The sequence below is a fragment of the Pseudophryne corroboree genome, chromosome 3 (genome assembly GCF_028390025.1).
Source record: "Pseudophryne corroboree isolate aPseCor3 chromosome 3, aPseCor3.hap2, whole genome shotgun sequence".
Classification (NCBI taxonomy): domain Eukaryota; kingdom Metazoa; phylum Chordata; class Amphibia; order Anura; family Myobatrachidae; genus Pseudophryne; species Pseudophryne corroboree.
In genome coordinates this window covers 443,727,114-443,754,552 of record NC_086446.1, presented here as the reverse complement: position 1 = coordinate 443,754,552, position 27,439 = coordinate 443,727,114, and the positions used below count along the sequence as shown (strand labels likewise).

Genomic DNA, 27,439 nt, shown 5'->3' with positions numbered 1-27,439 from the left:
CATTTTGGCCACCGTGCTCGATCCTAGATTTAAAGCCTACCTTGGATCTCTCTTTCCGGCAGACACAGGTCTGCTGGGGTTGAAAGACCTGCTGGTGACAAAATTGTCAAGTCAAGCGGAACGCGACCTGTCAACATCTCCTCCTTCACATTCTCCCGCAACTGGGGGTGCGAGGAAAAGGCTCAGAATTCCGAGCCCACCCGCTGGCGGTGATGCAGGGCAGTCTGGAGCGACTGCTGATGCTGACATCTGGTCCGGACTGAAGGACCTGACAACGATTACGGACATGTCGTCTACTGTCACTGCATATGATTCTCTCAACATTGATAGAATGGTGGAGGATTATATGAGTGACCGCATCCAAGTAGGCACGTCACACAGTCCGTACTTATACTGGCAGGAAAAAGAGGCAATTTGGAGGCCCTTGCACAAACTGGCTTTATTCTACCTAAGTTGCCCTCCCACAAGTGTGTACTCCGAAAGAGTGTTTAGTGCCGCCGCTCACCTTGTCAGCAATCGGCGTACGAGGTTACATCCAGAAAATGTGGAGAAGATGATGTTCATTAAAATGAATTATAATCAATTCCTCCGCGGAGACATTGACCAGCAGCAATTGCCTCCACAAAGTACACAGGGAGCTGAGATGGTGGATTCCAGTGGGGACGAATTGATAATCTGTGAGGAGGGGGATGTACACGGTGATATATCGGAGGGTGAAGATGAGGTGGACATCTTGCCTCTGTAGAGCCAGTTTGTGCAAGGAGAGATTAATTGCTTCTTTTTTGGGGGGGGTCCAAACCAACCCGTCATATCAGTCACAGTCGTGTGGCAGACCCTGTCACTGAAATGATGGGTTGGTTAAAGTGTGCATGTCCTGTTTTGTTTATACAACATAAGGGTGGGTGGGAGGGCCCAAGGATAATTCCATCTTGCACCTCTTTTTTCTTTTCTTTTTCTTTGCATCATGTGCTGATTGGGGAGGGTTTTTTGGAAGGGACATCCTGCGTGACACTGCAGTGCCACTCCTAAATGGGCCCGGTGTTTGTGTCGGCCACTAGGGTCGCTAATCTTACTCACACAGTCAGCTACCTCATTGCGCCTCTTTTTTTCTTTGCGTCATGTGCTGTTTGGGGAGGGTTTTTTGGAAGGGACATCCTGCGTGACACTGCAGTGCCACTCCTAGATGGGCCCGGTGTTTGTGTCGGCCACTAGGGTCGCTAATCTTACTCACACAGCTACCTCATTGCGCCTCTTTTTTTCTTTGCGTCATGTGCTGTTTGGGGAGGGTTTTTTGGAAGGGACATCCTGCGTGACACTGCAGTGCCACTCCTAGATGGGCCCGGTGTTTGTGTCGGCCACTAGGGTCGCTAATCTTACTCACACAGTCAGCTACCTCATTGCGCCTCTTTTTTTCTTTGCGTCATGTGCTGTTTGGGGAGGGTTTTTTGGAAGGGCCATCCTGCGTGACACTGCAGTGCCACTCCTAGATGGGCCCGGTGTTTGTGTCGGCCACTAGGGTCGCTAATCTTACTCACACAGTCAGCTACCTCATTGCGCCTCTTTTTTTCTTTGCGTCATGTGCTGTTTGGGGAGGGTTTTTTGGAAGGGCCATCCTGCGTGACACTGCAGTGCCACTCCTAGATGGGCCCGGTGTTTGTGTCGGCCACTAGGGTCGCTAATCTTACTCACACAGCTACCTCATTGCGCCTCTTTTTTTCTTTGCGTCATGTGCTGTTTGGGGAGGGTTTTTTGGAAGGGACATCCTGCGTGACACTGCAGTGCCACTCCTAGATGGGCCCGGTGTTTGTGTCGGCCACTAGGGTCGCTTATCTTACTCACACAGCGACCTCGGTGCAAATTTTAGGACTAAAAATAATATTGTGAGGTGTGAGGTATTCAGAATAGACTGAAAATGAGTGTAAATTATGGTTTTTGAGGTTAATAATACTTTGGGATCAAAATGACCCCCAAATTCTATGATTTAAGCTGTTTTTTAGTGTTTTTGGAAAAAAACACCCGAATCCAAAACACACCCGAATCCGACAAAAATAATTCGGTGAGGTTTTGCCAAAACGCGTTCGAACCCAAAACACGGCCGCGGAACCGAACCCAAAACCAAAACACAAAACCCGAAAAATTTCAGGCGCTCATCTCTAGTAATAATATGAAAAGGGAAAGCAACCTCCAATTAGTGCCCTGACCTAGAACTTCAAGTTGTCATATACTGGGCATACTGGGTGATGTGGTGTGCATTCTGAGCATTGTGGTGTGTGTAGTAGGTGTTGCGTTGTGCGTAGTGGGTGCACAAATATGTTTTCATAGAATTGGTATGTGAGAATTTGCCTTACATGAATAAAGATGATTTAAGGGCACCCTTAATTGTAATTCAAATTCACTAAGCTCATTTCTTGACTTTGAAAAAGATGAAAAAGAGAGACACCAACAAAACTGAAATGGAATATAAGATGCAAATGTTCTCTCGTGCTTTCATGAATAGACCTCAATTACGCCTAGCAGTGTGATTACCCTGAGGTATAACAAGTCTCAGGTTTCTCAGACCTCATCTCATGAGCATGATCTCTCTGTGTTTGATTCGCCCACGTGTTTCCCTCAGGCTTTTGTCTCCGTTTTCTCTCCCTGAGGCTCTGACTTCTCCCTTGTGATGTCCCTTAGCCACCGTATCCTCCTTCTACTCTCCCCTCCAGGCAGTGTTCTGCGAGTGTACCCCCTGCATGCAGCCCCCTCCCTGTGTGCATCTCTCACATCTGAAAGAGCTTTTTGTGTTGCGGCTCCTCTTACCTTCCCCACATAAAGTGGTTCTGTCCCTGTATATTCCTCCACCACAAAGAACTGATTCCACACCCAGCCACGCTTCACCCGGCCAGACACCTCCAACGACAATCCCGTCTCCATGGAAACTATTCCCAAGAGCTTCAGGCTGCATAAAATCAGCACCACAGTCCAGGCAAAGCCTTGTGCAGCCATTCCAAGTCCACAGGATCCTTGAGGCCTCACATCACGCAGGAGGGGATAGGTACACCAGGTGTCATAGTGGCATAAGGGAACATCATTTTTAATTTCTAGCTGTTTTGTCAGGACATTGCCTATGTGCATGAAACGTCTGGCTGCAGTTATAAGTTAGGGATATCCCTGGCTGTAATAGAATGCACCTATGTGCAATGTTATATGAAGGGCTGGGATGTGTAGCTCATTATCAATGCAGTGTAATCTGTGCTAAACCAAGTGCTGGAAAAGGTATACTGGAGTTAATAAGATTTACAGATACACGTCAGGAAGTATGTTTCTGTAAATGAAGGATATACATTGTACATACACATAAATGTCCTGTCCTGGGATGCTCCTGTGATTCCTGAAGTAACACTTTTGTACACAGTGGGGATGTTGCCCATTTGCCGGTATGCACTAGTGGTAATGAACTAATGCAGGTCCTGTAATGAACTAGAACTCCAAGCTGTGCTGTACTGCAATGTAATGGACTTATATACACTGCAGTGCTGGAATATGCTGTGCGGTATTAAATGGGATCAGCTGGTATATACAACACTTTAAGGGATTAAGATATCTTAGAAGACATGGAAGCGGTACAATGTCAGCCACAGCTGTCTCTGAATATACTAGGATATAAAATAAACACTGAATTATATCAGCATTTACTGTGAAGCATTTAGGGTTAATGCAATGAGCTTGCAGCACATTATATTGGGATGACAGTGAGATGTGCTGCTTTATGCAAAGAAGTATTGATACAATGCACAATCTGTTCCGGAACAATGTTCTAAGCTGTGCTGTATCCACCTACAGTAAGTCTATTTAGTTTGTTTAATTGGATGTGTTGGAATATATGGATGCGTATATTTGTTGTGCAGGAAAATGTCAGGAGAAGTGTTTAAAACCCAGGAGTATTAACTGACTGTATTATGCTGGGTTGCCTAAGGTTTATTAAACTCAGGTTCGTTTACAGTAGTTGCTAGTTAATGTATTATATTAGTGCACCGAGATGATAAAATTAGTGTTCTAAACACTAAAATCCTAGCTTGTGCCACTAACATTTACTAGTATTAATAGAGCAACTGTATCTGCCTCGTAGCATAAGTAAATGAAAGGCATATTACTAAGCCAAGGGATCTTGGGTTTGGTACTAACTGCAAGTTAAGGAAATACATGAATGAAGAAAAGTTCCAATCACTTTCTAAGCTGTCAGTATGATGTTGTAGTAAATTGTATCCTGCTCCGTCTTTTTTGGGGTATTATAACGCAATCAGGCTCCTGCTCTGTAGTTTGTTGTGCTACCATGACACATAGATGATAGGTTAGGTTGATCTCATTGTCCAAGATGTTGCAGCAACGTCTCTTTCATCTTGGTCCATATGTAGGCCCTGTCCTTGGTACTGAAAGTATATTGAAACCTTCTTGAAGCAGAGTAGAGTTTAAAGACCTAAACAGAGAAATAAAGAAATATTAGACTTGTCTGTATCTCTAGGGCTAATTCTTCCCAATACATTCCAAAACACAACCAAGGGGTCAATTCATTTGTGCAGTCCTGTAAGTATAATGTTTCCATGGAACTTCAGTGAAATGCCCTTACTGACCTTTACCTACTTGAGAACACCTGATTACTGTCATGTTATAGCCCATAAGTCGCAAGTGGAAATGGGTCCAGTTTGCGTACCATTCCGCATTGTCGGTAGTTGTGCTTACTTGGGTCTGGAGCATGCACTAAGCAGATACGTGCCAGATGAGCTCCACACATGGACTTGTGTTCAAGTGTACATCAGCCCCAGAGTGTGCAGAAACAAAATGCGTGAGGCTTACGTATCATAACAGAATGGGAGTCTGTGTGTTGGGCATTAAATCAGATAATCAGTAGTTTACTTCCTCTGATGTAGAATACACCTATCATAACAAATTAAAATACTGTCCATTTGTTACAGAAATATCTGAATTTCAAGTTATTACATTTTTTATCTGTCTCTTCCATCACACTTGCTGGCAGCCGTTTACACAAAATACGGTAGTGCGCCCTTAACCTGCAAACAACGGGACTTTGTTAGACTTTGGAGTTTTTTTTCCATACTGCACATGCGAATACAAAATGCATACACATATGTATGTACTGTATATACATTTTTGTACCTCTCCTGGAGTGGAGACACAGATGTAGGCAGGGACAGACTGTAGGATAGATACAGTGGGGCTGAGTCACATGCAAAGTGGCTGTAGTTGCAGGCAGCACCAGAAATCTGACTAACTACCGTATGCTAATGTGAGAATCTGTAGGGCTAATGCGGATGTGTGTGCATCTGCAAGCAGAAAGCTGCATTTTACACCAGCTACCGTAACTGTCATTAGTAGTAGCACGTGCAACAGTCACATGCTGGATGCAAGAGATCTGTCAGAAACAGGCTTCTCTTCCCTGTACGCACGAATAGCACAGAGCTTTACATACATGCCCACGAGACTCCCACAAGTCAGGGCGGTTATGTACAACCATATTGTTGACACCCAGTTGCAATCTCTAATTGTTCTATTTCACAAAAAGATAGATCCGGTCACGTATCGCTCAGAGATACGCAGGGAAGCATAAATTCGCATCTGCACAAGCGGTATATGCAAAAACTCACCATATGTACCCATGAGATTTGTCCAACACAGGTTCACTCCAGGTAAGGGCATGGTCAGGTAGTGTATCTAGATCATACCTCCCAACATGACCCTCTCCAGGAGGGACTGAATACTCTGCTCCTGGGCTTCTCTTAATCTATGATTGCCATCACCTGTGCTGAAACACCTTTCTTATCCATTAACTAGTTCAACACAGGTGCTGGCAATCATACATTAAGAGAAAAGTCCAGGAGCAGAGCATTCTGTCCCTCCTGGAGAGGGTCATGTTGGGAGGTATGAACTAGATACTCCTTGTGGAAGGCATATACCTTACAGGTGCTGAAGGGCATATGCAGTGATATATTTATATATATATATATATATATATATATATATGTGTGTGTATGTTTGCATGTGGTCTACTGCAGCAAAAAAATGGATAATTTTTAAGGGAGTGTCTATAATTAATTTAATGTAATGTATTATTTATGTATTTTAATTTTTTTTGTATTTAATTACATTTTATATTGAAAATGCCACATTCACATTTATTAATAATTGAAGGTAATATTCTTTATGTATATGACATGTCATTACATTATTATGTTATGTACAAATAGGGTAATAATATCCACACTACCAACACTGTCAATCCAATCTCTATACTATCTCCACTCTCTTGTGGACATAAGTTTACATACTTGTTACGCCTTATGCATGGCTGATGCAAATGATAGTTTTTAAGCTGGACCAATCTTGAGAGGTTTCCGACAGTACATATGCATGTAAATATTTTTCTCTTACGTCCTAGAGGATGCTGGGGACTCCGTAAGGACCATGGGGTATAGACGGGCTCCGCAGGAGACATGGGCACTCTAAGACTTTAGATGGGTGTGAACTGGCTCCTCCCTCTATGCCCCTCCTCCAGACCTCAGTTAGACCCTGTGCCCAGAGGAGACTGGATGCACTGCAGGGGAGCTCTACTGAGTTTCTCTGAAAAGACTTTTGTTAGGTTTTTTATTTTCAGGGAGCATTGCTGGCAACAGGCTCCCTGTATCGTGGGACTGAGGGGAGAGAAGCAGACCTACTTAACTGATAGGCTCTGCTTCTTAGGCTACTGGACACCATTAGCTCCAGAGGGTCGGAACACAGGTGTCGTCCTCGCTGTTCGTCCCGGAGCCGCGCCGCCGTCCTCCTCACAGAGCCGGAAGATAGAAGCCAGGTGAGTATAAGAAGAAAGAAGACTTCACAGGCGGCAGAAGACTTTAGATCTTCACTGAGGTACCGCGAACGCTGCGCGCCATTACTCACACACACATAAGGCACTGTAAGGGTGCAGGGCACAAGGGGGGGGGCGCCCTGGGCAGCAATTAATAACCTCAAAGTACACTGGCAAGCATAATAGATACCGTCGAGGGGGCGGAGCTTGATCCTCCAGCACTAACCAGCGCCATTTTCTCCACAGCAAGCTGCAGAGAAGCTGGCTCCCCGGACTCTCCCCTGCTGCACACAAGTACAGAGGGCAAAAATGAGGGGGGGGGGGGGGCACATTTAATTGGCGTAGTAAGTGTATAATATATCTATATAAAAGCGCTGTACAGACTGGGATTTTGTTCCCGTGTCCAGTGGCGCTGGGTGTGTGCTGGCATACTCTCTCTCTGTCTCTCAAAAGGGCCTTATTGGGGGCTGTCCCCATATTTGTATATTCCAGTGTGTGTGGGGGTGTCAGTAGGTGTGTGTTGGCATGTCTGAAGCGGAAGGCTCGTCTAGGGAGGAGGCAGAGCAGATGATTGTGGTGTCTCCGTCGGCACCACCGACACCTGATTGGTTGGATATGTGGAATGTTTTAAATGCAAATGTGACTTTATTACATAAGAGATTGGACAAAGCAGAGTCCGGGGAAAAAGCAGGGAGTCAATCCATGGCTTTGACTGTGTCACAAGGCCCTTCGGGGTCTCATAAACGTCCCCTTTCCCAGATAGCAGACACTGATACCGACACAGATTCTGACTCCAGTGTCGACTATGATGATGCGAGGTTACACCCAAGGGTGGCCAAGAGTATTCATTATATGATTATTGCAATAAAAGATGTTTTGCATATCACAGAGGACCCCTCTGTCCCTGACACGAGGGTATGCATGTTTAAGGAAAAGAAACCTGAGGTAACGTTTCCCCCATCTCATGAGTTGAACGCCTTATTTGAAAAAGCTTGGGAAACTCCAGACAAGAAACAGCAGATTCCCAAGAGAATTATTATGGCGTATCCTTTCCCCTCACAGGAGAGGTTACGGTGGGAATCCTCGCCCACGGTGGACAAGGCTTTGACGCGCTTGTCCAAAAAGGTGGCGCTACCGTCCCCAGACACGGCAGCCCTCAAGGATCCTGCTCATCGCAGACAGGAAACTACCTTAAAATCAAGTTATACACATACGGGTGCCTTGCTCAGACCGGCAGTAGCGTCGGCATGGGTGGGTAGCGCAATTGCAGCATGGGCAGATAACTTGTCATCTGACATTGACACCCTAGATAAGGATAGCATTTTGTTGACCTTAGGTCCCATTAAAGATGCAGCGTTATATATGAGAGAGGCTGCGAGAGACATTGGGCTGTTGGGTTCAAGAGCCAATGCCATGGCAATTTCTGCTAGACGGTCCCTGTGGACCCGCCAATGGACGGGTGATGCCGATTCTAAGAGACATATGGAAACTTTACCTTACAAGGGTGAGGTTTTATTTGGGGAGGGCCTCGCGGACCTGGTTCCACAGCTACCGCGGGTAAGTCTTCTTTTTTGCCTTATGTTCCCCCACAGCAAAAGAAAACACCTCAATATCAGATGCAGTCCTTTCGGTCGCATAAGTTCAGAAAGGGTCGGGGCTCTTCCTTCCTCGCCAGAGGTAGAGGAAAAAGAACACCAGCTACGGCTAGTTCCCAGGAACAAAAATCCTCCCCGGCCTATACAAAATCCACTGCATGACGCTGGGGCTCCGCTGCGGGAGTCCGCACCGGTGGGGGCACGTCTTCGACACTTCAGTCAGGTCTGGGTTCAGTCGGATTTGGATCCTTGGGCGATCGAAATTGTGTCACAAGGCTACAAACTGGAGTTCGAAGAAGTGCCTCCTCGCCGATTTTTCAAATCGGCTTTGCCAGCTTCTCCCCCAGAGAGAGAAATAGTTTCAGCTGCCATACAAAAGCTGTGTCAACAGCAAGTGATTATCAAGGTTCCCCTAATACAACAGGGGAAAGGGTACTATTAAACCCTATTCGTGGTCCCGAAGCCGGATGGCTCGGTCAGACCCATTCTGAATCTAAAATCCCTAAACCTGTATTTGAAAAGGTTCAAATTCAAGATGGAATCTCTCCGGGCAGTGATCTCCAGCCTGGAAGGGGGGGATTTTATGGTATCGCTAGACATAAAGGATGCATACCTTCATGTCCCCATTTATCCCCCTCATTTCCACGGCCCCGAGGATTTTCACCAAGGTAATGGCGGAAATGATGGTCCTGCGCAGGCAAGGAGTCACAATTATCCCATACTTGGACGATCTCCTGATAAAAGCGAGATCGAAAGATCAATTACTGAAAAGTGTGTCGCTCTCCCTGAGAGTGCTGCAGCAACACGGCTGGATCCTAAATCTACCAAAGTCGCAGTTGATTCCGACGACTCGGCTATCATTTTTGGCCATGATTCTGGACACGTAAAAGAAGAGGGTTTTTCTCCCAATGGAAAAAGCCCAGGAACTCCAGAACATGGTCAGAGACCTGCTAAAACCAAAAAGAGTGTCAGTTCATCAATGCACTCGAGTATTGGGAAAAATGGTGGCGGCCTACGAGGCCATCCCCTTCGGCAGGTTCCATGCGAGGACGTTTCAGTGGGACCTTCTGGACAAGTGGTCGGGGTCCCATCTACAAATACATCAGAAAATAAGCCTGTCCTCCAGGGCCAGGGTGTCTCTCCTGTGGTGGTTTCAGAGTGCTCACCTTCTAGAGGGTCACAGGTTCGGCATTCAAGACTGGGTTCTAGTGACCACGGACGCGAGCCTCCGAGGATGGGGAGCAGTCACACAAGGAAGAAATTTTCAGGGACTATGGTCAAGCCAGGAGGCTTGTCTACACATCAACGTGCTGGAATTAAGGACCATATACAATGACCAACGACAAGCGGAGAATCTTCTTCGCGACCTACCCGTTCTGATTCAGTCAGACAATGTCACAGCCGTGGCGCATGTAAACCGCCAAGGCAGGACAAGGAGCAGAGTGGCAATGGCGGAAGCCACCAGGATTCTTCGCTGGGCGGAAAATCACGTAAGCGCTCTGTCAGCGGTCTTCATTCCGGGAGTGGACAACTGGGAAGCAGACTTCCTCAGCAGACACGATCTCCATCCAGAAGAGTGGGGGTCTTCATCAAGAAGTTTTTGCAGAGATAACAAGTCGTTGGGGACTTCCTCAAATAGACATGATGGCGTCACGCCTCAACAAGAAGCTTCGGATCTATTGTTCCAGATCAAGGGACCCTCAGGCAGTAGCGGTGGACACCATGTGTGTTTTAGTTGGTCTATGTGTTCCCTCCTCTTCCGCTCATCTCAAAAATATTGAGAATCATAAGATGAAAAAGAGTGCAGACAATACTCATTGTTCCGGATTGGCCTCGAAGAGCCTGGTATTCGGATCTTCAGGAAATGCTCACAGAAGATCCGTGGCCTCTTCCTCCCAGGGAGGACCTGTTGCAACAGGGGCCCTGCGTGTTCCAAGACTTACCGCGGTTACATTTGACGGCATGGCGGTTGAACACCAAATCCTAGCTAGGAAAGGTATTCCAGGGGAAGGCATCCCTACTGTGATAAAAGCTAGGAAGGAGGTGACGGCGAAACATTATCGCCGTATCTGGAAGAAATATGTATCTTGGTGTGAAGCCAAGAATGCTCCTACGGAAGATTTCCACCTGGGCCGTTTTCTCCACTTCCTACAGACAGGAGAGGATATGGGCCTAAAGTTAGGCTCCATTAAGGTGCAGATTTCGGCCCTATCTATATTCTTTCAGAAGGAATTGGCTTCTCTCCCAGAAGTCCAGACTTTTGTAAAGGGAATGCTGCATATCCAGCCTCCTTTTGTGCCCCCAGTGGCACCATGGGACCTTAACGTGGTGTTACAGTTCTTAAAATCTCACTGGTTTGAACCTCTTCAAACGGTTGAATTAAAATTTCTCACTTGGAAAGTGGTCATGATGCTGGCCTTGTCATCTGCAAGGCAGGTGTCCAAATTGGCGGCTTTGTCTCACAAGAGCCCCCATCTGATTTTCCATGTGGATCGAGCAGAGTTGAGGACTCGTCCTCAATTTCTGCCTAAGGTGGTTTCGTCGTTTCATATGAACCAACCTATTGTGGTGCCGGTGGCTACGGGGGACTTGGAGGATTCCAAGTCCCTTGATGTAGTCAGGGCCTTAAAAATGTATGTAGCCAGGACGGCTCGAGTTCGGAAAACAGAGGCACTGTTTGTTCTGTATGTGGCCAACAAGGTTGGCGCTCCTGCTTCTAAGCAGACTATTGCCCGCTGGATATGTAACACGATTCAGCAGGCTCATTCTACGGTTGGATTGCCGTTACCTAATTCGGTAAAAGCCCATTCCACTAGGAAGGTGGGCTCTTCTTGGGCGGCTGCCTGAGGCATCTCGGCTTTACAGCTTTGCCGAGCAGCTACTTGGTCGGGTTCAAACACTTTTGCAAAATTCTACAAGTTTGATACCCTGGCTGAGGAGGACCTCATGTTTGCTCAGTCGGTGCTGCAGAGTCATCCGCACTCTCCCACCCGGTCTGGAGCTTTGGTATAATCCCCATGGTCCTTACGGAGTCCCCAGCATCCTCTAGGACGTAAGAGAAAATAAGGTTTTAAACCTACCGGTAAATCTTTTTCTCCTAGTCCGTAGAGGATGCTGGGCGCACGTCCCAGTGCGGACTAATTTCTGCAAGGCTTGTATATAGTTGCTTACATAAGGGTTATGTTACAGTTGAGATCAGTCTCGGGCTGATGCTGTTGTTCATGCTGTTAACTGGTTTAGTGTATGCCATGTTGTACGGTGTGTATGGTGTGGGCTGGTATGTATCTCGCCCTTAGATTAACAAAAATCCTTTCCTTGTACTGTCCGTCACCTCTGGGCACAGTTCTTTAACTGAGGTCTGGAGGAGGGGCATAGAGGGAGGAGCCAGTCCACACCCATCTAAAGTCTTGGAGTGCCCATGTCTCCTGCGGAGCCCGTCTATACCCCATGGTCCTTACGGAATCCCCAGCATCCTCTACGGACTAGGAGAAAAAGATTTACCGGTAGGTTTAAAATCTTATTTTTGTTTTTCTGAGTGTGTCTTTTTGCTTCTTACATTTTGTGTACATACACTGTAACTCCTAAATGGAACCCCATATAGTTAGCTATTTTGTGTGTCCTAACATTTGTCATAAATCACCTCAATAGCCCTATTGATATCTATATGCAGAGTTGCAGAGCCGTAAGTAGACTCTATGGTGCCCTGTACCAGAGAGGGAATTGGCGTCTCCTTCCTGCATTTTTCCAACAGGGACATAAGGCGCATGCCTCGTGGGGAGGGGGCATGACAAGACTGATACCAGAGAAAGCCCATGCTATGATGCCCCTTCCCACATGATATATATATATATATAGCTCTCCAAACGTGGTATGAACGGCACTCACAGGGTTTGATAAATGAAGAAAACGCTGGTACATTTAATAGTGTGACATTTCGGAGTTACTACTCCTTCCTCCAGTTATGTCTGGAGGAAGGAGCAGTAGCTCCGAAATGTCACACTATTAAATGTACCAGCGTTTTCTTCATTTATCAAACCCTGTGAGTGCCGTTCATACCGCGTTTGGAGAGCTATTTTCTAAAGGAATCGGGCACCGGGGGAAGCTGTTCATTTAGGATCTGAGTGCCGACTGATTTGGAGGATTATATATATATATATATATATATATATATACACACACATTTATAGACCGCTGCTAAAAAAAATGGATTTGGACACAAATCCTCTTTAGATAACTCATTGAATAGATTGTCTGACTGCAGTGTCACATCAATGGGCTAGATTCCTGGGTATGGGAACTTTTGATAGGCAAATAAGGTGCACAGGTGAAGAACTAATGGGCATATAAGTGGGATGGGGGAACAATTGATAGGCATGTAAGGGGGAAACATATGATGGGCATGTAAGTGCCATTGCTAGAGCCTGATGGCATGTGGGGCATATTGGGGCCTGATGGACAAGTAAGGGGCATGTGGAGATGTCTGATGGAATATGAAGGGCAAGTTGAGTAGGCTGATGGGCATGTGGGAAGATCAAATGGGAATGTGGGGTGCTCTGATGACATGTAGGTTATTTGGTGGGCATGTAAGGGGAATATGTGAGATTCCTGGCTGTATTTAAGGGACAACTGAGGAGGTTTGATGAGCTTAGGGGGAAGGTCCAATGGTGTCTGATGGGCATGTGTTTGTGGAACCTTATGGCAAGTGTGTAAATATGACAGGCTTGTGGCAATTTCCAATTTTGTTACTTAGCTGTGTACCTGAACCAATATCTTGCCTAGCACCTCATAGGGCAACAGCACCTTAAAACCCAAATTACATTTTTCATATAAGAACCATAAAAATAAAAAAACAACAACACATTGTTGTGTTAACTTGAATGTGCAACTAAAGCCATGTTAAAAAGTAAAATGTTAGCTCACATTCTGCGACAGACAAAATATTAGAAACGTACTCATAATATCTGATATAGGTCAACAACTGAGACTGCAGTCAGTAATTTGAGTTGATGTGACATAATGGGCCTTGTCTCTGTGTATGGATACTCTAATCCACAGAGCGCATTTCTGCAAAGCAAGACTGAGCAACTGTTTAGTTTAAGTACCACCTTCCTAACATTGCACTCTGCTGCAAAGGAGTGAAAGAGAGCACGGTGGATACATTTAGCTAAGTATGGGGGTAATTCCAAGTTGATCGCAGCAGGAATTCTGTTAGCAATTGGGCAAAACCATGGTGGTCATTCCGAGTTGTTCGCTCGTTGCCGATTTTCGCTATATTGCGATTAGTCGCTTACTGCGCATGCGCAAGGTTCGCAGAGCGCATGCGCTTAGTTATTTTACACAAAAGTTAGGTATTTTACTCACGGCATAACGAGGATTTTTCATCGTTCTGGTGATCGTACTGTGATTGACAGGAAGTGGGTGTTTCTGGGCGGAAACTTGCCGTTTTCTGGGCGTGTGCGAAAAAACGCTGGCGTTTCTGGGAAAAACGCGGGAGTGTCTGAAGAAACGGGGGAGTGTCTGGGCGAACGCTGGGTGTGTTTGTGACGTCAAACCAGGAACGAAACTGACTGAACTGATCGCAATGGCTGAGTAAGTCTGGAGCTACTCAGAAACTGCTAAGAAATTTCTATTCGCAATTCTGCTAATCTTTCGTTCGCAATTCTGCTAAGCTAAGATACACTCCCAGAGGGCGGCGGCTTAGCGAGTGCAATGCTGCTAAAAGCAGCTAGCGAGCGAACAACTCGGAATGAGGGCCCATGTGCACTGCAGGGGAGGCAGATATAATATGTGCAGAGAGAGATAGATTTGGGTGTGGTGTGTTCAATCTGCAATCTAATTTGCAGTGTAAAAATAAAGCAGCCAGTATTTACCCTGCACAGAAATAAAATAACCCACCCAAATTTAACTCTCTCTGCAAATGTTATATCTAGCCCCCCCCTGCAGTGCACATGGTTTTGCCCAACTGCTAAAAAATTTCCTGCTGCGATCAACTTGGAATTACCCCCAAGATCCTCATCTCTTATTTCAGGTTAAGTACAAAGTGCGGGTGGTCAGGAAACCCAAAGGTCAGAATCCCGACAGCAGAATCACGAAGGTCACAGGATCCCAGTGAGAATTCTAACCCTAACCTTAATTCACCCCTCCCTAACCCTAACCATCTCCTTTGGCAGTCTAACAATAACCGCCCCCTCCCACAGCCTAACTCTAACCCTGTCCCTAGTGCCTAACCCTAAAACTAAACCTATTACTCAACGTCGGAATCCATCGCCATTATGACCATTGCGATTCCACTTTCGGGATTCTGGCCATCAAGAGCCTGACTACATCCCTTATTTCGGATATAGTTTTTAACTCAGTAGTACACAAAGTCTGATATGTATTAGTTTCAAATATTGCTCATTAATGTATTTTGTATCACAGTGTCCACATTAAGAAAGGATCCACAGCATACATCCAGTGTTCAGGTCTGATGAATCCTAATAATATGGTTAAATCTGAATCTTGAGAGCAGGGGCGCATCTAGAGAGGGGGAAGACCGTGTGCAGACACCATCTGGGCCTCCTCCTCTCTAGCCGGCAGCAATGTTGACTCTGGGCACTATGGTCACTAGGGGACCCTAGAGCTGTCCTGGAGTTTACTGCGCATGCCCAAGTTACTGGGAAAATGGAGCGGTGGCCATTTTCCCACTGATTTTCTTACTGTGAATGAGCAAAATTCTGGGAAAATGGCCACCATCCCATTTTCCTGGTGATTTCACATCACTGATGCAGGACTCCAGTAGGAAAGTATTGAAAAAAATGTATGTGGTGTGGGCCCCCCTGGGCCCCGTGTGCACCACACACACTGCACCCATTATACTGTAAATATACCAGTGCGTGGGAGTTATCAACAAGATTACTGAGAGTATTCCTTTTTCTAGCAGCGTGTAGTCATTATCTAAGGGGCAGTGACATCTTCAGCAATTGCACCTGCTGTCCAGCCATGTCTTATCTCTCCTGAGTTGCTTTTAATGGAGTTCTTACAACAACGGATTTATTCTTTATTTTCACAGAGATTCCACAGCAGTGTTCACACAATGAAATATTAAGAACAAGCAAGGAGTCACATGTAATGTGTTTCTCATTATATTCATAGGTATTGCTGCACTTTACTTCTATCTCCCATGTTCTAATCCACATTTCACAGTCACAATGCTCTATGTTTGGCTGAGCTCTACTGTACATCATGTTGACAATAAAAATTACATCCCAGCCTCTGTTTTACACTGCCTCCTGTCAGAACGAGAGCGAGCCACTGATCAGGACAAATTGAATACATCCAGACCGTATCAATATTTCTTTCATTTTACAAATAGGAATGACGTCGGGAGACACGACTGAGGAAAATAAGATTGAGTAACTCTTTATTGAACTAGGGCAATAGCAAATAATGAAGATTAAAGCTCCCCATAGACAAGCTTCTATATGTAGCCTGTATTTGCTATCAGAAATAGGGTGGTGTTGGCATTATCCAGATACTCCTGTCATAACTACGCACCAGAGGATATTGTTAATAATTTCAAATTTGTGATTCCTTCCCTGGGTCTGAGCCAATAGAATGTTACTGGTTGGCACAGGCAGTGGCATATCTATAATGGGTGCTGTGTTTGTGGTGCACATGGGACCCTGGGTCTAGTGGGCCCGCACCGCACACACTGCATCCATGTTTAATTACTTACTATTCTGGAGACCCACGTCGGAAATATAACCACTGCACATACACAGTAGGTATTAGTTACCAGAACATGGCAGGCCTCATGTTTCTGGAGACCTAAACATACGCAGTAGACTCTGGCACAATGCCAGAGTCTATTGTGTTGTACAGAGGAAGGGACTTGCATGGAGTCTGCACACGGGCCCCCTGCTCTGTTAATACACCCCTGGCACAGGTGTCCACCCTCCTTCAAAGCCTCCCTCATCAGATGCTTCACTGCAAGGTAACAAGAGAGAGTGTGATACTCTAAGCCAGTGGTTCTCAAACTCGGTCCTCAGGACCCCACACAGTTCATGTTTTGCAGGTAACCCAGCAGGTGCACAGGTGTATGAATTACTCACTGACACATTTTAAAAGGTCCACAGGTGGAGCTAATTATTTAACTTGTGATTCTGTTAGGAGACCTGCAAAACATGCACCGTGTGGGGTCCTGAGGACCGAGTTTGAGAACCTGTGCTCTAAGCCTATCACTGACATTGATGAGCAGCAGCCAGAAGCATCACAGCACAAGGCAGGAAGAGTGCAGGGCACTCTCAAAAAGGTTGAGTCTAAATTGAAGTGGACTAACGTCCTCTGATGGACATTTGTGTATTGTCTGCATAGAGGTGGTAAGTAAGGCCAAAGGAACTGATAAGCTCCCCAAGAGAAGTTTAGAGGAAGAAGAGGAGAAAATCAAGGACATGACTTTGGGGGAAACCCAACAGAAAAGGGGATGGAGAGGAGGTAAAGCTGGTACAGATATGGAGAAGAAGAGCTTGGAATGTACACTTCAGATGTAAAGGCATGTTTATATGTACAGCCACATTTATACCGTACATACAGTCTGTGTATGTACAGGTATGTTTTTACATGCAGCTAATTCATAGACATTTTTAAATGTAGCCTGCACCCTTGGAAAGCAATATTATTCAACACTTTTTGTCTTTAAAGAAGTTAGGAATATGCAGGTCTTCCACCAATAAATCACATAAGTGACATTTGCTAACATAACTAGTAACCATAATAAACCATAGCCATCAGTCTATTAACTCATCATTTGAGGAGAAATGGAATAGCACAAGGCAGAACATACTGAATGAACCTCTTACAGTATCTCAGTTTGAGGAAATCTGAAAGGTTGTGCAGACCTCTCCAGTCCCTACATTACATTACAGCATCATACTGTTGAAGAGGAATTCTTTGAGCATGAAGCATTAAATCATAACTCATAGCAACCTGAAAATGTGTAGTAGGAATGCTGCATGTGGAACAATCAGTCAATAAGATTTTTTTTTGTAATCTATCAACAGCACATAGAAGAACTTGTCTGTTTTTTTTATAAGTGAATTAGGTGAACATGTACCTTATCCAAAATGATTTTAGTTGAAAAAAAAAAGGAATTTTTATTTTATTTTATTTTAATATCTGTAAAAAAGTTGTTTTCCTCCCAAACATCGGAACATCGGCCGGCACCAGCATAACATCGGAAACATTGGAAACATCGCGACTTTCCTTTTAACAGCAGGACAGCCACTGGGTACATGGGGGAGGGGGGGCTGATTTACACATCTGTAGCGGCTGCTATTGTCTGAAACCGCTGAGTGGGAGGTCCTGCCGTGCTGACCGATCAGTAATGACCGGCATCATGGCAAACATTGGGGGGGAGGGTGCGGGAAGGCAGAGGGACCCACCCACTTCCTAGTGAAGCCGGCAATTCATCATTGTTGCTGGTATACGGACAGAAATTCACACCATTAAACCTCCTGTTCGCTGGTCCGCGAATCACTGCATTTTCCTGTGTTGGGTGCCAGTCTCCCGAAGTGGCCTACACAGACAAGTTCTCCTCTCTGGGCTTCCATCCAGAGAGGAGACTGGCGAAGTAGGTAAGTATGCTTAAAGTAGGTGACTCACCCACCCGCTTTCTAGTGAAGTGGTCAGGATTGTTTGAAAATCCACAGTCGCAGGTCTGTGGACAGGAGGAGGGGCTATATGTCGGAATTTATACCATTAAGCCCCACCTCTGTACGCTGGTCCGTGAATCGCAGCATCTTCCTGTGGTGAGGGTGAGGTCTACTGAAGTGGCCTGCAGCATCTCCTCTCCAGGCTCCCTCCCAGAGAGGAGACTGGCAAAGTAGGTAAGTATGCTTTAAATAAATATATAGAGCTCTATTAAAAATAGTCATGCAGCCCGATTCTGAGTCACACACAATGTCGATATTCACTGAGTTGAACAAATTGTTTGCCACGGCGCATGTGTCTAAGGGGGCAATTCAGATCCGTTTCTCGCACAGCGGCCGATCGGGTCCAAAGTGCGCATGCGTATGCACCGCAATGCACAGGCCTGTCGGACAGCTACAAAGGGCATCGCCGGTCAGCGGCGGGATGGTGCAAAGGATCCATTCGCACAAGTGTGTGCAAGGTGATTGACAGGAAGATGCCGTCAGTGGGTGGCTACTGACCGTTTACAGGGAGTGTCTGGAAAAACGCAGGCGTGTCCAAGTGTTTTGAGGGAGGGTGTGTGACGTCAGCTCCGGCCCCGATCAGCAGGAATCAATCGCACTGGAAGAGTAAGTCCTGGGCTGCACAGAGACTGCACAAACTGATTTTTAGCAGCTCTGATAACACATAGGAACGCACACTTGCACAGCAAAAATACACTCCCCCTGTAGGTGGCGACTATCTGATCGCGGGACAGAAAAAATTAGCAGCCCAGCGATCAGGTCTGAATTACCCCCTACATTGCTAAAAAGGTGATCAGCATGTGTATGCCACAGTGTGTATGCACAGAGGTACAGCTACCATTGAGATGCATGTTATTAGAAATATATTGGAAATGTGCTGGACATTCCAGGGAGGTGACTAGGAGGTGGCTAAAAGGATGCATGAAGTGTTGTTGAAGTGGTGCGAAACTCAGACACATAATTAGTGACATTAGAGACCACACTGGATAGTCTGCAAACAGCATGGGGCTGGTATAAAGTTCCATGGTGCGACTGATGATGCATGTACGGTGGCCAATCCCGGGATCGGCAGGATCCCGGCCTAAAGTTGGCCAGGATTCAATCCCGGGGGATTTAGGGATTGGCCACCATTACACTTTTTATATGCTGGGCAGCGTTGAGCGTCATCAGGAGACTCAGACGCTACCCAGCTTACCTTACTCAGCTGCCCCTGCCCCCGGCTGTGAACACTGCGCAGCATAACGTGAAGTCAGAGGTCACGCTGCGCAGCCAGCCACCCCCCACCAGACGTCATCTCTTGAACTGCCCCGAATCACACCTCCTCCAGCAAGTGGCCCACCCTCCCGCCTGTCCAGGTTACGGAGGGGGGGGGGGGGGCACATTGAAGAGAAGCCAATCCCGGGTATCCCGGAATCCCTGGATTGATCATTTTTCAATCCCAATCCTCGGGATTGAAAAAATGGCCTGGGATTGACCACGTTAGTTGCATCTAAAGACGCACCAAGCAGTATCTGAACATCTAAAAATGCTCAAAGTGGGTGTCTCAGTCCTTGTACATGCAGACAGGGGGATGTACACCAGGTGGGACTTGTAGCGATATTTCCATAAAGTCACAAAAGCAATACTGGCAAAATCACACACCTGGGTGCTGCAGGGTCAGAAAAGAAGGGTAAAGACATATTAAAGGCGGTTAACTTTGGCAGTACAGTAGCTACACAACAGAAACCACTATCATTCATTACAGCAGTTCTCCTGATTACCTACACTAAAACTTACTGCTGATCTCCACTCTGAAATAACAGAGAATGTTGTTCTTCAACAGGAACAAAGGACATTGCATTCTGCATTAACTTTACTGAACATGCAAGCAATAGACGCTGATCTGTTACAATATATGTGTTGGTCGATATAATGACACAACCAAAGTGGAATTGTTTATAGATTAAATCGATAGGTATTTTACTGGTATATGCAACCTTGCTTCTTCTTTTTCTCAGATGGAAAGCCTGTCTCACACTCACAGTCCGATAATGAATACATCTGCTGGTTTCCCCCACAGATAACCTGCAGCATGGTATCACTATCACAAAGCCAACATAATATCAGCAGTTTTCAGACACTGTTTAATCATTCACATCAATATCAAGTATGCTGACAGATCCTGTGCAACGAGACATTCAACACCCGCAACCTCAAGAGACAGACTGAATGACAGTGAAATCCTGATCTAAACATACCGAATACCAAAAGTGACTGATTTTCTCTCTTAATAATAGTATCAGTACTTAATCACTTTGATGTTTGTGTCCACACTTATTTCATATCCCTGTCGCTTTTGTATGGGTATCTTACTACTGACCACCGGAGGAGTACAAATCATATTGTGTATGACCTGGGCTTGCCACATAGATACTCAAGGTACGCAGATGCGTAGAATGCCAACCAGAGTAGGGCACTCCGTGCAGTCATCACCCAGATGGATACTCTATCTATTTTGCATGGTAGGGACGCTACACCTATGAATTCTTACTGGAGGTCTCACCTACTGGCTGATGAAAGGTGGTATTCAAGTTAATGGGTGCCAAGGTAAATATGTGAATAGAGAGTGGGTGTACCTAGAAGTGGGGGTGCAAGATGAAGGTTGTATCTATAAGATGAGGTGCAAGATGAGGTGTGTATCTATTAGGAGGAGGTGCAAGGTGAGGGTGTACCTATAAAAGGGGGTGCATGTTGAGAGTTATATCTATAAGAGGAGGTACAAGTTGAGGGGTATAAGAGGGGGTGCAAAATGAAGAGGATCTATAAAAGGAGATACGCTCAGAGGGGTGTTTCTATAAGAGGGTATGCAATATCAGAGGTTTATCTATAAGAGGGCGTGGAAGATGAGGTGTGTATCTATAAAAGGGAGTACGAGAATAGGGGTGTACAGTATCTAAAATAGGGATGCAAGATTAGTGTATTTAGAAAAATGGGTGAAGGTTATTTGTGTGTATCTGCAAGAGGGTGTGTAGGAGAAGTGGTGTATCTATAAGAGCAGATGCAGGTTATTGGTGAGTGGGAGAATCTAGAAGAGGGGTGTATCTAAAAGAGTAGGTGAAGTTTATTATGTGTATGTAGAAAAAGGGGTTCCACAGATTTTTGTGCATATCTAGAAGCAGGAATACAGGCTGAATGATGAATCTAGTAGGAGTTTACTCTAGAAGAAGGAATGCCTTCTGGAGGACTTGACAGATCTGGTTATTACATTTTCAAAGCTGTAACATAATTTATTTACTATGGTGTGTAAAATTTGGAGCCAAAGACAAAATCCTATTGGATTATAGAATAGCAAAACACTTGTGCATTGACATTCAAAAAAAAAATCATATTTCAAGGCTTCTCATGTCTCCCCACAAAATTTGATTTGTCAACATGCATTTGAGCACAAAGAGAATGAGCAAACACTCAACTTCACAGACCCCTCAAGCACAGGGAACATTATCTAAACGCACTCTCCCTATGACTTATCATACCTTGACAATAAAACTACCATATGAAATGCATAATTACATCCTCTTCTACTCTACTTATTCCCATAGTGTCACACTATGTATATTAATTAAAGTTTGATTTTGTATTCAATTTTAAGTTCAATTTAAATCACCTGATATCAAATCAAATTGACATTCTTTTTCACTCAAATCCCACATTTTAAAATGGAATTCGATGTTGTTTGATTTTGACTAGTGATTTTGTATTAGGTTTAGGATAACCATTTCAAACTCACCTATAAAATCACTTTTAAAATCGAATGCAAACTCGAAAAAAAACATCCTTATTTTTTTCTATTGGCCTAAATATATCACATGCAAGAAGCTTGTGTAGTTCCTCAAAGGGGTATATTTACTAATGTTAGATTTTGGATTCGATTTTATGTTCAATTTAAATCGACTGAAATCGAATCAAATCGAACTTCTTTTTTTCACTCATCAATTCCCACATTTGCTAATATTTGATTTTGCATTCGATTTCAAAATCAAATTCGATTTTGTGGTCGGTTTAGGATATCCATTTCCAAATTACTTAAAAAAATCACATATAAAATCAAGTGCAAAAGCAAATACAAAATAAAATAAAATTCTCATATATTCCTATGGTTCCAAATATATCATATGCATGAAGCTGCTGTTTCTCTAATTCTGTTTTGTGTACATCTCCGGTTCTGGGGCATCTGTGCATTTGCAGGACCTGTTCTGTGCATTTGCAGAACGGGTCCTGCATCGTCACACACAGTGCCCCCTAAGCTGCAGCCTGTCACCATTTGGAGGCGGAGAATCCCAAGATGCAGAAGCTGCACTGCATCCATCTCTGAATGAGGCTCATAATTCCTACAACCACAGTGAACCACATGTTTGGATCCCTTTTTAGTATAGATATGCACAAATCATCAAGTGTTTCTTGATTTCCTGTAAAAACATCTAAAATCAATTACAAAGCCTTTTTTTAAAGGGACGCTCAGTTACAAGGCAAAGCCATGCCTTGTAAGTGATTGCCCCTTTAAAAAGAAACATCCAAGATCGTCCAACATCACGCACCTCCGGCAATCTCAGCATCCATATCATCCTGCTGAGAATGTTAGGAAATCAGGGGATCCTATATTCGTCTATGCAAAATTACAGATGTTTTGATAATATTCGATTTTGAGTGGGATTTGGTTTTATATTAGATTTTACCATCTAATTTGCCTTTAGTAAATCTCCAAATGCAAAATTGCATGCAAATAGAATGCAGAATTACTAAAAATCATAAATCAAACATTAGAATATATACTGTACCCTTACGTGTCTAAACTCCAGGCACCCTGCGTCGCTTGTTTGTTCACTGTTTGGAAATCTTAGACAATTGGAGTTGAAATATTTTAGAATAAATTATGTTTTAAATATTTACCTCCAAAGTCTCATTCATTGCATGCAATTTATTTGACAGAGGCCATGTGTGGTGGATACCCCATGGAATATCGGGAACAGAAGGAGCACTACTGTCAGGAAGGAATCTTATGCTTTGTACAGTACTGGCTAAGGCTTATGGCTCCGGTTGCTGTTCCTTCAAATGGTGGATCGTGCCTAGACTCTGCATTTACAATGAAGACTTTGACAGACTAAAAGCCTACTATAATCAGAGGGGCATTAGACTCAGTCCCCAGAGCAGTTACAGAAGACAACATTGTAGTTCAGCAGCTGAAACAGCACTCCGGGAGTACAGTAAAGCTCCTGCCAGATATGGCAGTATGTTAGGTTTTGGAGCACTGAAACCCAGTGGCGTAAGTCCGTCCCAGTTGCCCGGAGGCAAGATAAATATTGGTGCCCCCCCTATTTCCTATATTAAGATAAATAAATGCATGTGTGTGTGTAGTGTTCTGAAAAAAAAATTATATACTGTATTTATACATTTAATTGACTTTTATTTTAAATCACACAATTCTTAGCAGTCATACCCAGGATTAGAACCCATGACCTGTTACACTGACAGCAGACACTTTACTGATGGAGCTATTTGCTCCTGTACGGGAAGCCTGAGAATTCTAACTATATGAAGTTACGTGTAATTGTCAGAGAAGTATCTTCAAATAGTTAAAATTCCTATATTTCCTATATAAGTAAGGTGACTGCTTCCAGTGTAATAGGTCGTAGTTTCTAATCCTGGGTGTGAACCTTGTAAAATGTGTTTATTCAGTATAATAAAGAGGGTGTGATTCGTAAGGTTCAGGGACCAGTGAGGAAGTCGGCCAATATAAAGACAGCGACAGATATCAATTAACTTAATTCAATGGTGTCACAGAATGGGAGGAGAGGTGCCCCTCCTTCAGAGCAGGAGCCCGGCGGCAGATGACTCCGTTGCCTCCCAGAGTTCTGCCTCTGCTGAAACCACTGATACTTATAGGTCTGTTTACTAAGACTTGGGTGGAGAAAAAGTGGACGGAGCTAAAGTACCTGCCAATCAGCGTCTAACTGCCATGTCACAGGGTGAGATGGAAAAATGGTAGTAGCTGGTTGGAACGTACTTTATCTCTGTCCACTTTATCTCACTCCAAGGGTTATTAAATAGATCCCTTTGAATTCTGTAAAAGTATTAGAATTAAGGGGTCTATGTACTAAGCTCTGGAGAGAGATAAAGTGGGCAGGGGTAAAGTACCAGCCAACCGGCTCCTGTCATTTTTCAAACACAGCCTGTAACATGGCAATTAGAAGCTGATTGGCTTTTACTTTATCTCAGTCTACTTTATCTCTCTCCCAAGCTTAGTACATAAACCCTGTCTGTTATGTAATCATAATAAAGTATGTTTTGCTTTAAAAACTATTTGCCTAGGTGATTCTGCACCCACAGGATACAAGGTGTGCCAGGATGGTACATAAGGCTGCCGCTGGGCAAACAAACCAGCTGGCAGGGCCTGATTAACAGCCACGTGGGCCTGGGTCTGTAAATGATCAAGAGCCTTTTGTGAGAAGTGGAGGTGTGACCAGTGCTGTGTGGTATGTCTCCATAAATATGTAAAAATATAAAAGTAACCATTCTGTGAGGGAAAATTTAAATATGGGGCACATTTATCAATGACTGAAAAAAGTTGTTATGAATGATAAAACTTGTTGTGTATGATAAATGGTGCTCCAACCAATCAGCTCCCAAATGTCATTTTTTTTTTTTAAACACATGACAGTTAGGAGCTGATTGGCTGGAACACCATTTATCTTAAGCAATGAGTTTTATTATTCACAAGGACTTCATTGCTTGAAAAATTACCCAAATAATTTGAATATGTATAATTTATGGCCGCCTGAGTGGCCAGCTGGGGGCCACCCATCATCATGAGGTAATGCTGATGGGCCTATATTTATGTGGAAGCTTGGAGTTGTAGGCGACTCCACCCCATTGTTACTCTGGCTTTGCCAAATGTTTTGATAAAAGGGCTGAACATTAACCTGGTATCTCACAACTGTAAGTTACAATTACAGATGTGGATTCATAATTCCTAATTGTTCTCAACCTCATGTATGGAAGTAATATGCATAAGGTTACTTAGAATTATGTATTAGAATTGTCCTTATGATATGAATGTGTAATATCTGTGGCCTGTGTAATTCTGTGATTTCAAGATACAGGGGTATATGCAATTGCCGGCGAATCGCAGCAATTTTTCGCCCGTGTTTTAATTCGACACAATTCGACCGTCGAATTCCGGCAAGTGGGTGCCGAAATTCAACATATTCAATAAAAAACGGATTCGACAGTCCCGCTGTCGAAAAACGGCCGATTTGACGGATTTTGATCCGATTTTTAAAAAACGGGGAAAAATGGTAAAAAACCTGAAAAAAAATTGCGTGGGGTCCCCCCTCCAAAGCATAACCAGCCTCGGGACGAAGTGGCGCTTCCTGATTGGCTGAAGAGACCTTTCTGTGACAGGAGTCACGGGGGGGGGTCTCTGTACTCGGGGAAAGGGGTCCCATGTGTAAACATGGGACCCCTTTCAGTCCGCCTGGTCCGGGTGTTCGTTTTTTTTTTTGCCAAGTACGTGGATTATAATCTGGACACTGGATCAGGTGAGTATAATTTTTTTTCACAGGTACCCCGGATTCTTCAGTGACGAGGGGGGCGTGGCAGTCGGCGGGTCAACATAGGTAAGTATGTATGTGTCGGCAGGTGTGAAATAAAGTTTTACTCTCACGGTGTGTGTCTCCTGTTTTTATTTGGGTATTTTTTTTTCAGTAGAACTACAGGTACCAGCGGGCCCATTTTTCTCCCGCATGCTGGTACTTGTGGTTCTCCAAGTACCAGCTTGCGGGGGAGGCTTGCTGGGACTTGTAGTACTACTGGAAAAAACAATATTCTTTCATTTTTCTCAAGGCTATCAGCCCCCCATCCGCAGCCCTTGGATGGGGGGGGGGGGGCAGCCTCGGGCTTCAACCCTGGCCCTTGGGTGGCTGGGGGGGGAACCCTTGATTGAAGGGGTCCCCACTCCCCCAGGGTACCCCGGCCAGGGGTGACTAGTTGGATAATTAATGCCACGGCCGCAGGGCGTTGTATAAAAGTGACCCCCGGCTGTGGCATTATCTGTCCAGCTAGTGGAGCCCGATGCTGGTGTAAAAAATACGGGGGACCCCTACTCTTTTTCTCCCCCGTATTTTTTGCACCAGCACCAGGTGCAGAGCCCGGTGCTGGTTTTAAAAATACGGGGGATACCCTGTCATTTCCCCCCCCGGATTTTTAGAACCAGGACCGGCTCGAAGAGCCCGAGGTTGGTTATGCTTAGGAGGGGGGACCCCACGCAATTTTTTTTCAGGTTTTTACCATTCCATTTAAAACTAAAAAAAAATATATATATTTTTAAAAATATATAAATAATACTTGTGCCTCCAAAATAGACAAACCAAGTACCTAATCCCTTCTAATATAAATAGATATGCTATTACCAATTAAAAAAACACCAAAAAAAACATGTTTTTAAAATTTTTTATTAGATTCCGCCACCAAAGTGTGGCGGATTGAAAATGACGATTTTACTGTCTAAAAGCACTGTTGTCGAATTTCCAAACTTCAATTGAATATACTTTTGTCAAATTGCCGCATTTGTACCATTGCAGAAATGTCGAATTTGACAAATGTCGAATTTCAAAAAGTCGAATTTGGAAAGTCCATTTTTTTGCCGAAAAGTACTGAATTGCATTGTCAAATTTTTTTTTGTGGCGAAAATGTCCCGTTTTTCGACATTTTCGGGAATTCGACCGCAATTGCATATACCCCACAGTGTCTGCTCTCTTGTTATAGAACAATTGTAACACAATTTTCTATGCAAACAAAAAACAGTTGTAGCTGCTCGATCACTCTGGAAGCATGAAAAGCATACCTTCCAACTGTCTCGATTTTCACGGGACAGTCCCGTTTTTTTGGGGACTGTCCGGCTGTACTACCTGCGGGCTGCAGTGTCCCGTGGTGGCGGTGGAGGGGGGCGGCAGTTGGGAGGCTCCTGTCAGTATGCTCCTGTTAGCTCCTGTTAGTATGCTCCTGTTAGCATGCGCACAGCGTCTTTTCACAGAAGACAGAGCGCTGTGCATGCCCCCAGAGTGACGGAAAATGGGGGCGTGGCTCGTGATCATGGCACTCACACAAAACCATACCCCCTTTTATATAGGTCACGCCCCTTTCCGGCCGGGGCGCGACTTTGCCTCCTTGGCATCTCCCAATGTTTAGAGGTATAGAAAAGGGAGGGGGTCACAGCAACCAGAAAGAGGGTTCGCACCTGCACACCAACTAGCACATGTAACAATATTTGAAAACTA

General features: G+C 44.7%; 1 protein-coding gene across 2 annotated transcripts in view; it reads right to left on the bottom strand.

Annotated features, from left to right (window-relative positions):
* CDH22 (cadherin 22) overlaps positions 1-27,439 on the bottom strand; it is a 464,550-nt gene that overhangs the window by 206,319 nt on the left and 230,792 nt on the right. For both annotated transcript variants that reach the window (XM_063960457.1, XM_063960456.1), the window contains exon 2: positions 2,800-4,456. In XM_063960457.1, the coding sequence (XP_063816527.1) occupies positions 2,800-3,114 (315 nt within the window). In that variant the 5' untranslated portion in view covers positions 3,115-4,456. The remainder of the gene's footprint in view (positions 1-2,799; positions 4,457-27,439) is intronic.